The following is a 13,110-nucleotide window of genomic DNA, read 5'->3' on the forward strand; positions in this document are numbered from 1 at the left end:
TTGAGTAAATGTTTTGTTTGTTGTTAATATCCTAAAAAAAAGTTTGGAATTTTCCTTGCTGGTATACCTTATGAACATGATGAAAATATCTTAGAAGAATCATTTAAATAACTCGTAGTGGATGTTGTAAGTAAATCAGGACTAGTTATTCCTGAGAGCTACAATGATGAAATGGCTTTGAGTTGTCATTCATGTACACAGATCATTATAGATAATTTGAGACAAACTTATTTTGTTTATTGTTAAACCAGTTACTTGAATCTGATTTTTATGTACCTAATGAATAATAATAATAATAATTTTCTTTTCATTAGGCTGTTGCAGTAATAAAGTGTGGCACACACATAGTACACCACATTCAATAATTAAAAGAAACATCAGGCTAGTCAGAAAATGGACTTAAGATTTTTTGCCTCAGTGAGGCACTGAGGGCTTTTTCCCTTCTCAGCGAATAGTGATGCAAATTACGTAGTGAATGGCGAAAATACTTCAATTTTCTAAATGAATTGTAATTTTTTTTATTTTAAAGAAAAAACTATGCAAATCGTACATGAAAATAGAAATTTATATGTAGATTGCCTGAAGAAAACTGAGATTACATCTCAAAAAACTATTAGAGTTACACAAGAGGCTAAAGCTTGGTCCACACGCAACGATCTGTCTGCGCAGACATTGGCACAGATGTCTGTACATGCAGAAGATCGCTGCAAATGTGGTGCGTTCACACAACACAAACCCCAATCTACTAATCTCCTGCCATCTGTCGGTGTAGAAAAGAAATATCAGTGGCAAGCGACTACGCTCCCCGTAAATGTCAAAAATTTAATTCAGTTATTTTGAAATATAGAAATGGAGGAAGTTCTATTGTGGTCTGTGGTCGCAACTTGTGTTGCAAAAAAACATTCAGATCAACCGCAGGAAACAGAGAAAACGGTCAAAATGGTGTAGACAGTGGTTGCTAAAGAGAAAGCAGTTTTCTCACCTAAATTTACTGCGAGGTTTGCAGGGCGAACCTTAAGAAAGCCAAGCAGATCAAAATACCATAACGTTGGCTGGTATACTTGATCTACTCCTACATCAGATCTTCTAGATTTCTGAACTTTGGATAACTCTTTTCGGTAAACAGTTCGCAACGAATTTTTTATTTATTTTTTATTTTTATTACTGTTTCTCTGTTTGCCGAGGCGTCAACTGACAGCAATTTTTCAATTAGAGCAGCTTTTTGTCTCTGTCACTATATTCTTTACTTTTAATCTTCCACAAACATGGGTGTTTTCTACATATTTCAGTGAATTCACTAACAAACTTTGAAGAACACTGACGAGTATCAGCCATTTTATTGCCCTGCGCGCACAAATACAAACACTATACTGAGCAAACAGCTGTTCCGCGCCAGATTTGCGGCGATCTCCTGTCCACACGCTCCAACTTGCCTGCGCAAATGTGGTTTGAACCCACAGATTTGAGAGGTTTCTCTCAAACCTCCAACTCCAACTTCCAGGTTTGCACACACCTCACGTTAGTGCAAATCTTCTGTCCACAAGCACTGATTTGTCCGCACAGATGTGATGTGCGCAGACAGCTCGTTGCGTGTGGACGGGCCTTAAGTGTTAAAGCAGCTGTATGGAATTTCAAATTAGCTGTCTGCCACATGCCACACGGTGATGTATTCTACGAGGTTTCTGTGGTACCTAATAATTAGCTTACCTCAATTTCAGTATCTTATATCTGATCAACTACGGTGTAAGTTAATTATATTATTTTATAGAATACGGTAAATTTTGTGCTAAAAGTCTTGATATTACCAGTTTACCACAGTACTCGTTTGTGAAGTATTTCTGTTATTTGTAGGTTGGCTGCACTGTTCTCCGGAACCATTGTGGCATGTCTCTGGTCTACGCCATTTTGTGCAGTTTTTGATCTCTGTTTGATGGTGGTCGGAACTCAGTGACCATGAGGTAAGTGATGTTGGATAATTTTTGGAAGAATAGAAACAACTTGTTTGCTTTGGCTGTTCATTTGTTATATACGTTTTGCTCGTACCTGTGTGTCTATAAATGTTTCTCGATCTGTTAGAGTTTAACACATTGATAAGTTATTTTTCAAAGTTGTCTTTTTGCCACATGGACGGTGCTTATCGACTGATTTATTACATCTCGTTAAACAATTTGCATGAAACGGCCTCATTGCATCTATAAATTAATTAAAGGCGGCATGATGCATAAAATGCTTTATATGAAAGTTTGCAGGAACTTTGATACGTGTGACAAGATGGGTATTGCGCCACGTAAAGTAATGCAGCATTAGAAGTCAGGTTATGTTTTAATAACAATGCCCATTTGTTTACCCAGACTTGCATCAGTAATAAAAAATAGTAGTAAGTTCTTTTAGAAATTTTAAGACTTCGTCAGGCTGGATATACTCAAATATGTAAGCAGAAATTGATTTCGTGCATATATCTTCAAACTGATGCGGTTGCAGACAATATGATTTCAGTGTTAAGAGAGTAGTTACTTCAGGCAGCCGTGTATCGTGGAATATAAGGTAAAATACTTGTGTAGGGTAAATATACACGAAAGAGTATCTGGTCATGTACTTCAAGGAGCTTGCAAGTGGCCGTGGTAACCTTCATTTTGTTTGCTGACAGTCTGGATTTTGTTACATTCGTTTTTTTTTTATCGAAGGTTGATAGTCTGTTGACAGTTATTAATGAAAGTGGTAGTCGCATCGAAGTTCCTGTGATATAACGCTCTCTACTTCTGTCACCATGTTGGATTTTATTGTTTAAGACAGCTTTGGCGATTATGTACATTTTGAATTATTTTATTTTTTCAGTTCCCTAAAACTCCAGAAGAGGCTTGCTGCCTCTGTGATGCGATGTGGTAAAAAAAAGGTGTGGTTGGATCCTAATGAAATCAACGAAATTGCAAATACCAATTCAAGTAAGTGATTGGTTTTGTTGTGTAATTTTGGGCACTTGAACAGAGAAAACTGTTGACAAATTTAAAATATTAAACATTTTTTTAGTTTGTGTAAATATTGTTGCAGTTCTGTTAATACAGTTTATTATTTACTCTTTAGCACCTTTAATTTGTACTTTACTTGTTTTTAGGACAAAATATAAGGAAGTTGATTAAAGATGGTTTAATCATAAAGAAGCCTGTTGCTGTTCACTCACGTGCGCGTGTTCGTAAGAATACAGAAGCGAGGAGGAAAGGGCGTCACTGTGGATTTGGAAAAAGGAAAGGAACAGCTAATGCTCGTATGCCACAGAAGGTTTGTGATGCATAGCTCTGTTGAATGTAGTTTTTGTTGCAATTTTGATTTTGTAAATTTTATCGTACTGTAAGAAGGTGACTTAACCATTACCTGCTCAGCTTTATTTTGCAACTTCTGTTGTATATAGCAGGTAATTCCTTTTATATTGATGAAGAGTTTTGTAGACTGCAGTCGGTTTTTTTTTTCCCCCATGTCATTCTTTCGCCTGTCGTACTTGACTTCTTGACTTTCATTATTACTTACCCTTGTTTTGAGGTTTTGCACTGAAATTGCTGTTCCTGATGCAGATAATTAATGTAGCTCAGTTGCTGCTTTTGCCCAATGGCTCAGTATCGTGTTAACATATCAATGTTGGCTGGCCAAATGAAAGTTTCTATGTATTTTTAGTTGCTTTGTGGGAATGCTTGGCTTGGGTTGTTCCTTTCAATTGTTTTGTCAAACATCCTGTTGATGCCCCATTCTCTTACTTCCCTCCCCCCCTCCCCCTATTGGAGTGTTAGTATAATTGAGGTAACAGAAGACTTTTCTGTGTAGTTTGGGGTTCGTGATGCCCCGTGACCGATTGCATGTATGTTTAAGTTTGATTTATAAGGTACATAACTATGAAGGCAGGCTGAACATAAAATGTACTTGGAGAATGACTAGTGATTGGAGAGATCGGTTATATTTTCAAGCCTATTCTAAAAGGCAATAGTTTATTGGGAATCCAAATAGACAATTGAGCAGATGCTCTGTACCATTCAGATCATACTAATTTGTCTGTATAGGAAACTAGTCTCTTGCATTTTCATTAGTATTTGATTTCCTGTGGTGTTCATATTGAGAAAAAGTTTGTACTCTACAGTGCAGTCTGTGAAGAGCTCACCAACTCAGCTTTGTGCTTTGTTTGCTGGCACATAAAAATTCAATAAAACATACATTTATACCTGAAATTGGATAAAAGATGCTAGAATACCACTGCTACTTTCAGGGCTCTGTAGTATGGAATAATATCCATTCTGTAGCAGTCTCAGTATTTAAAAGCCTGAAATCTATAGTTGTTTACGCAAAACATTTTATACTGCTTGGTGTCATTTTATAAAAAATACTAATGGCTTGTCATATATTTGACTGTTCTAACTCACAACTGTATTTTTCATAGTACAATAGTGGAATGTTCAGCTAGTGTCACTAATTATGACACACAGAATGTAAACATACTGTAATTAAAAAAAAACAGTATTTAGTAAAGGAAGATAGTGAAAGACAGGATAATTCAGGAGCTAAATCATTGATAGGAGTGATTATATGGATTGATCTACTTCGTTAAGGAGCCAGTGTTAAGTTATTTTATTTTGCAGACCCTGTGGATCCAGCGGATGAGAGTTCTAAGGCGACTGTTGAAAAAGTACAGGGAAGCAAAGAAAATTGATAGGCACCTTTACCACCAGCTGTACATGAAGGCAAAAGGTGAGAAATAACTAAACTATTACTAAAAAAATTAAAAAGTAAAGATCCTGATACGTGTGTGTGTGTGTGTGTGTGTGTGTGTGTGTGTGTGTGTGTGTGTGTGTGTGTGTGTGAGAGAGAGAGAGAGATGTATTACATTGCACAATCTCGTTAATGGTTAAAATAAATGCTAAATGTGCTATGTGAGTAACTTACTCGTAAGCCATTGGACTTGCATCATTCCTATTTTTATGAAACTGATGTCGGTGGCAGTTTTTGAGCAGATATGCCCTCACATTTGTCAAAACACTATCTCAAAATAACTAAACTATTACTAAAAAAATTAAAAAGTAAAGATCCTGATACGTGTGTGTGTGTGTGTGTGTGTGTGTGTGTGTGTGTGTGTGTGTGTGTGAGAGAGAGAGAGAGATGTATTACATTGCACAATCTCGTTAATGGTTAAAATAAATGCTAAATGTGCTATGTGAGTAACTTACTCGTAAGCCATTGGACTTGCATCATTCCTATTTTTATGAAACTGATGTCGGTGGCAGTTTTTGAGCAGATATGCCCTCACATTTGTCAAAACACTATCTCAAGTTATCCTAAATACTTACCATAAAAGATAAAACACACTTACATGCTCATTAAGTGGCTGAAATAAATACATGCAGATGAATGGAAGCATGGATTTTGGTGAAAATGCAGGGGATGGTCAACATTTTTTTAGCTACCACAGTCTTCAGTATGTCTGTCAATAGTACTGGTTCCACAGTAGTGGTTATAAAGTAAGGAAGTGACTTGACATTGAAAAATTTGCAGAGTGGAGAAATCCCAAGTTAAAACATATAATAGTAATTATTCTTACGTACCAAATATTTTGTCAGAATTGCATGAAAACTTGGAGTTTTTTAAAAAAAACCTTACCACTCACGGTGATTTGTACTTCTGATTTGTATCAATTATTACAGAACATAAAGAACCTGTGTGGGGATGGGTGGGTGCACGTGTGGTGATTAGGCAGTGGGTCCATTCACCATAAGCCAGGAATGTACAGTGCAGACACCAGCAAATATGTGGTCATGTACGGCAACATATTAGTGACAATGCATGAGAATCATTTACTAAACAAGCTGTTTGAGGAGGAGTCGGATGTATCTTCTATTGTGGCATGTTGACTTTGACAAAAAGCAATGTTGTGAAGTTTTACTATCAGAAAGGAGAATCGGCCACTGCAGCTTCATGAGCCAGTTACCATAAGAATGGGATTTGAATGAATGAAAGTTCCAGGACAAATGTCAGTATGAAGAAAATCACGAAGTTCGAAATAAGAGGTTGTTTATAGATGATTGGCCCTCAGTGGGTGACCACACACTAGGGCTACTGCTGCATGGACTGGTCAGGAAGAAATGGAGACTGGCAAGTTGTTCTGTGCATGGTGAAGTCAAGACTCATGTCATGCATTACACAGGCATTCTATTCACTACCCTGTTTGGAGACCACTAAAGCATTACCCTCCATTGTTGCCCATACAAAAAATTCAGCATTGTCTTGAACTGATAGCCACTGATTTTGTAACGACAAAGCCCATTTCACTCTTTTGTCAGTCCCTATTAGTGCAGAATTTGTGCTAATGAAAATTTTGGAACTGGTGTATAAACTTCATTCCATGATGAATTGCGGTGTGGTGCGGATTTGCATCAATCTTGATTGAACCTTTTTTCTTTGAGGAAATGCAGGGTGCTGCTTTTCAAATTGTGACTGCTGCTAGGCATGCATATATGTTAAAGAATCATTCCTTGCCTGACTGATAAAGCACCTGCTGTGTGGTACGACTTTCATGTCAGGCAGTCCTCCACCTAATATTACTACATATGTGGAAATCTCTTGTGCACATTGAGGATCGCTTGCTGAGCAACCACTTCTATCGTGCTTGGCCTCACATGTCCCTAGACCTCAGTCCTTATGATTATTGGTTAGTGTCACCTGTAGTGTAAAGTTTTCTGCTCCTGACCTCATCAGGGATGTTAAGACATCTGAAAGCAATTTCCCCAACATACATAGTGATACTGTACAGTGATGTCACAACATTGTTGCTTTACAGCAGACATATTGAGCATGTTATAAAGTACATAATCTTTGCTAAAGATCACTTGTTTTGCTAATTATTGATAATATAAATGGATAGATAAAAATGTATAAGGGTCATTAAAATGAAACCCGGTCACTAAGTAACAGTAATGATTTTACTAACTCAAAAATGTAGTTATATGCAGTACGCACACTCAGAGTTGTCAAAACTGTTGGCACATTTGCCCCATTGTGACACTTGCCGTTCGATTCTATCGTTGAAGAAGCTAATAGGCTGCTGTCAGACCTAGGACTGGACCCAGTCGCACACTTAGTTTGTTGCGAATCGGCACCTGTGACAGTACGCAACAGAAAGCCATATTCCTCCTCATGATAATTTTACACATGACTCCGGCAGCGCCATTCAGGTACTGTGCCGTTTGGTGGTCAGTTGGTGGGAACCCATTGCACACACATTTTTTGGAAGTTCAAGTGTTGATGCATTATGGTGTGGGCGGTGCACACACAGATACACATTAACCGATGGATCTCATCCACGGTGGTTTTGTGGTTGTCAAAGACTAAAGCATTCGTTTCTGTGACCATTTCCAGTGTGATGTCATGATGAGCCTGTCCAGGATGAGCATTGTCTTCCAGTTAGTCACACCTGTCAAGGAATCATTTGTGCCATTCCACAACATAATGACTGACTGTCCTCACTGTACACAGCCTTCATCTGTTGATACATTTCACGGCCTCCAACTCACTCCACCGCCAAAAATTGAATCACTCCTTGTTGTTCCTGCTTACTCACCTGCATGTTCGCTGGTGGACGATAATTTGTGTGACCACCTTCTCTTCGGCATGAAACCGCACTGATGTTATGCAACATCAAATGGCATGCACACGTCAGTCTCTGTACCAATAGGTGGCACCACCATGCCTGCAGTTATGTTGGGCCACCTTACGTGTAAGGCAAAGGTAGACTCAATGACAGTTTCATTTGAATGAAACTCGTACTCACTGAGTAGTGGCAGGGAGTGCACATACAAAAAGATTTTACTTTTGCAAGCTTCTGGAGCCAGAGGCTCCTTCTGGCAGAAGACTTGAAAGATAAGGAAGACAGGTGAACGAAAGGACTGGAGAGGTTTAGGGAACAGGATATGGTTCAGAAGTCACCCAAAACCCCAGGTTAGGGGAGACTTGCTGGACGGGATGATAGCTTAAAGATGGATGACCACCTTTGAGCTTTCAGGTTCTTAAATCCCATCTGGTGCAGCCCCCAACAATCTCTTTCCTTATCCTGTCCAGTAAGTCTCCTCTGACCTGGGTTTGTGGGTTACTTTTCTGAACTGTTCCCTTTCCTTACACCCCTCCAGTCCTTTTCCTACCCCTCTTCCTTCCCCTTCAACTCTTGTCAGGAGGGGCCACTGGCTCTGGAAGCTTGTAGATTATTTTCTTTTGGGTGTACACGCACTTTCTCCTGCTGTTGCTCAGTGAGTACATTTTCTTATGTATCTGTTTATATTATCAGTAATTGATTTTTTGTTATAATTATTGCTTTGGTATCATATAAAGTACCTATTGGTCAATCTTTTGTGCACTTTCTGCTTGAATAAAACCCCATTGCATTTGACCACATGTGTCAATTTTTACCCATCTACAGACATTCCATGAACTATTTAATTTTCAAACATTAATGAACTTTTGGGTCGTCCTGTACTGGGCTCTTTTGGTGCAGTCTGTCTGTAGTTATATTCCTTTTAATTAAGACTACAGTAAGTTTTGATACTTGTAATTGTGGACACTTTGAAAGTGATAAAAAGCACATTGTGTGTGTGTGTGTGTGTGTGTGTGTGTGTGTGTGTAAATCTGAATTGCTGTAACTAATTTACAAGACTAACTTTGGAATAAAATTGTTTCATAGGTAATGTTTTCAAGAACAAGCGTGTGCTGATGGAGTTCATCCACAAGAAGAAGGCGGAGAAGGCTAGGACAAAGATGTTGAAGTGAGTACAAGTCTTAAATGACAATGTTCAGTGAAAGATTGTGCCCCTGTGCCCCCTAGAATAACATGGGACCTCCAGTGTAGTTTGACATTGTGCTGATACTACTAAAGGTTCAGTATCTGGTGTATCATGCTTCAGTAACATTAGATAATGGTAATTGGAACAAAGGCAGATTGCATCAACCATCAACCTTGATTTCATAGATCAGATCCTTTAGTAACTATTGGCTGTGTTTTCTATACAGTATATATAATTGTGCATTCTTCTTACAGGGATCAAGCTGAGGCCAGAAGGCAAAAGGTGAAAGAGGCACGTAAACGTCGTGAGGAGAGAATCAGCAAAAAGAAGCAGGAGCTGCTACAGTCGTACCAACGTGAAGATGATGCAGCAACTGCAGCTGCCAAGAAATGATGCATTTTCTTTATTTTCTTTCGGTTCTGTTGTAAATTGTGGCTTTTTGAGAAAAATAAATGACCAAACTACTAGCCACGGCTACAAAGAATTCTTGTAAAAAATTGGCTCTTACACATTGAAGTTGAAAAACAATGACACCAACATATATTGACTAACATGTTTGGTAAATTTTTATCTAATTGGTGGTATTTGATATGCTGCAGGATGTAAACCCAATTATGGTTGCAACAAATTGTAAATCGTATATGGGGTATTGTGCAAGTCACTTGGCTCTTTAAAATTCTCAAGTTTATCTAAAACACTTTGATTTCAATTGAGTTGATGTTGGGACCTTAACCCTAATGATGAAACAAGAACTAGAGGCGATATTTACCTGTTGTCATTTGAGCTACACACACTTACAGAAATCAAAGCAGACCGTAAGTAGCACTTAATATGAAGATGGCACTTTTCAGTAACGAGATAATTTGTGATGGCCAGGCAGCCTAAAATAAAAGTGAAGCAAGCCAGTGAATTTTTCCTCATGAGGTGTGGAAACTACAGCATGTCAGTTTTGCATAACCAGTGAAAGGTTACAGTATGTGCTATGTATTTTGATTACCAGGACAGATCAATGTCCTTCAGATTGATTGTGCTTACAATGGGCCACAAAAGGGTGTTTTAAGTTGATGACACCTTAGCTTTATTAAATATTGCAGGTTTGTTATGAAGTGCGTGTGTGTGTGTGGTTTTTAATTGTGAAATTAGTGAGTCAAAGAATATATTATAGATAATACACATTTGGCATTACCTTGAACTCAATATTGCCTGTTAATGTTGCACACCAAAGCACTAAGAGTAAAATCTGGGATTAGAACCAGTGTTCCCTCCCAGCTCCTCTTGAACGAATTCGGTTATATCCACGCAAGTGTTTGGTAGTTGCTTGAACTCGCAGATAAAAGTTGTGGGGTTAGCTTGGACCGATTGAGATGGAGCAGTGGTAAGATGCTGGACAAATATTTGTGGATTACGGCAGTTTACATCCCCAGAGAGCTCTCCGGATTTTGGCTAAATCAGCTAAAGCAAGTGTGGCATGATTCTTTTAAAAGGGCACACTATTTCTTATCTCGCCTTTTTGCTTTGCTGTTGTCACATAGAGCGTTGCTGCCTGTGGATCATTGGGTACCAGGTTCGATTTCTGGCAGGGTTGGGATTTTCCTCTTACTGGGGACCGACTTTTGTGGGTTGTTGCCAATAAATATTGTCCATGGAATAAATGTATGGTGAACCTGTGATGGATATTCCAAATTGCTTACGCATATCAGCAGATTTGACTTTTCCGAAAGATTTGTAATTCTCGGGGATTCAAACCCTTATGAAAGTCCCAGGCACTTGACAGTTTAACCGTTCATTGGCAGAGAGAGATTATCATTTGAATTGTTGAGGTTCTGCTTCAGAAACAATAGATTGTTGGGTCTTGCATGGAAAGCAGAAGGGCACAGAATTTCGCAATGTTTGTTTCCCAATCGTGACTTTGTTTTCGCTAACCTCGGGCAATCATTATGGTCTGTGGGTTCTTGAGCACCATCTGTTTCATTGACAAGTGATGGTGAATTTTAATTTAAAAAATAATACAAATTCACATTTGAACACTTCTCTGATCAGCAATGAATATTGACCCTTTTGTTGATTTTTACTAATTTCAGTAGAGTGTTATACTTCATGCCAACAATGACTGTAGTGTGAAGAGGTCAGGTTTTAACCATGACAGATCTTTGCAATCAAAGCTCTTGATATTACAGTCTAGTGATCATTCAAAATCACTTAACAGTGATGTGGCTACAAAATAGTTTGTGGGTATCAAATGTAAAGTAAAACTAGCTTATACATGCTACCATTATTGATTCAGAGAAATTTGGAATTTTAACTGGGAAAAACGGTTTAGTCTAGTGGAAGTTTTTTTAATTGTTGTTGTGGTTTTCAGTCCAGAGACTGGTTTGATGCAGGTCTCCATGCTACTCTATCCTGTGCAAGCTTCATCTCCCAGTACCTACTGCAACCTACATCCTTCTGAATCTGTTTAGTGTATTCATCTCTTGGTCTCCCTCTAAGATTTTTATCCTCCATGCTGCCTTCCAATACTAAATTGGTCATCCCTTGATGTCTCAGAATATGGCCTACCAACCGATCCCTTCTTCTGGTCGAGTTGTGCCACAAACTTCTCTTCTCCCCAATCCTATTTAATACTTCATTAGTTATGTGATCTACCCATTTAATCTTCAGCATTCTTCTGTAGCACCACATTTCGAAAGCTTCTATTCTCTTCTTGTCCAAACTATTTACTGTCCCTGTTTCACTTCCATACATGGCTACACTCCATACAAATACTTTCAGAAACGACTTCCTGACAAATAAATCTATACTCGATGTTAACAAATTTCTCTTCTTCAGAAACGCTTTCCTTGCCATTGCCAGTCTACATTTTATATCCTCTCTACTTCGACCATCATCAGTTATTTTGCTCCCCCAAATAGCAAAACTCATTTACTACTTTAAGCGTCTCATTTCCTAATCTAATTCCCACAGCATCACCTGATTTAATTCGACTACATTCCGTTATCCTCATTTTGCTTTTGTTGTTGATCATCTTATACCCTCCTTTTTGGAGAAAAGTTGCCATTCTGCATCTGGTTGTAAAATGTACATGTCTGCCATTGCATTTAATTCTTACTACTTTGTTTTTGTGCTGTGAACACTTTGAAAAATTGGACAGGAATATTATGCTGTAGGACATACGTGAATGAAATCTGACAAATGTTTGATTTTTATATCCAGTTATTCTCATGGCAAAAATAGCTGAACCAAAATGTCTTAGGCCGTGCAGTCAATGTATATGTTCAAGAATTAGGAACTATCATTTTTGCAGCAGATACTTGCAATTGTCATTGTTAATTTATGATGATTAGCCATTTGAAAGAAGTCATCTCATACTTAAGATCCACACTCGTTGATAACACAAAGAATCAACAAGCCCATCTATATTACTACATATCATTTTTACAATATTTTCTTAAAATATTACAGTATGGTGTATATTGGTTGATTATAATGAAACTGTATTCTGACTGCTGCAATGTGGACTGTGTGATGCTGAAATATTGCAGGTATGTTCATTAACTGGTGTGCTGAAGAAAATATTAGTTCCACTTTCTACGACCAGGCGAAAATGATTGTGTAAGCATCAGAATGTAGTGGAACCTCCACACACACACACACACACACACACTCCTTTCAGTATACTAGAGTCCACCAAGAAATGAACGTACCTGCAATGTTTCAGCATCCTAATGTGTACACCACTTGTACTCAGGACACCATCAGTTCAATTGTAACCACATAGTAACACAATAGAATTTCGGAAGCCTTATTTGTTCTGGCTATTTTTAAGTGTCCTCTGAAAAATGTGTACTTGGTATTAGTCTTGCTTGCAGTCATTTGAGAGACACATGTTTTCAAGATTGTTGAAATGCCCCCACCAGCAGTTCCATGCAGGGGGAGAAATGTTGGACATGTGGCTTAATAGTGCTGATATATTTAGTTCCCAGATGAAGGTTCCTGCATGAAAGGAACTCCACAAGTAAGTGCACTGGACCAAAAATATCCCCCCCCCCCCCCTCCCCAAGAGAAATGTTTAATACCGTGCAATTCCAGTCCTGGATTTTGTAACCGGGTGAATCTGGTTAGAAGTGAGTTCACAAAGTTGTGCAGGTGCGTCATGTCCAGGTGAAGCTACGTGTTGAAGTTTTGGTTTCACAATTCAACCAAATTGGATTGATGCTGATTGCAGCACGTTACTTGATTTTCCAAAATGTCCTGCAGATATTCTATCGGATTGAAGTCAGGTGATTTTGCAGGCCAATCGAGATGTAAT

The 13,110-nt window shown here is 38.3% G+C and overlaps 1 protein-coding gene across 1 annotated transcript; it reads left to right on the forward strand.

The window, feature by feature from the left end:
* The first annotated feature begins 1,851 nt into the window (after nt 1-1,851).
* LOC126282277 (60S ribosomal protein L19) lies at nt 1,852-9,271 on the forward strand. The gene is made up of 6 exons (XM_049981932.1): nt 1,852-1,958; nt 2,836-2,942; nt 3,113-3,276; nt 4,620-4,728; nt 8,705-8,786; nt 9,059-9,271. The coding sequence occupies exons 1-6, from the start codon at nt 1,954-1,956 to the stop codon at nt 9,195-9,197; spliced, it is 606 nt and encodes a 201-aa protein (XP_049837889.1). The 5' UTR covers nt 1,852-1,953; the 3' UTR covers nt 9,198-9,271.
* Nucleotides 9,272-13,110: the final 3,839 nt, after the last annotated feature.

The sequence above is a fragment of the Schistocerca gregaria genome, chromosome 1 (assembly GCF_023897955.1).
Source record: "Schistocerca gregaria isolate iqSchGreg1 chromosome 1, iqSchGreg1.2, whole genome shotgun sequence".
NCBI classification, from domain to species: Eukaryota; Metazoa; Arthropoda; class Insecta; order Orthoptera; family Acrididae; genus Schistocerca; species Schistocerca gregaria.

Excerpts from the sequence above, each read along its gene's own strand:
- LOC126282277 (XM_049981932.1), top strand. Across the intron at positions 3,277-4,619 it reads ATGCTCGTATGCCACAGAAG|ACCCTGTGGATCCAGCGGAT; the intron begins GTTTGTGATGCA and ends TTTATTTTGCAG. Across the intron at positions 4,729-8,704 it reads GCTGTACATGAAGGCAAAAG|GTAATGTTTTCAAGAACAAG; the intron begins GTGAGAAATAAC and ends ATTGTTTCATAG.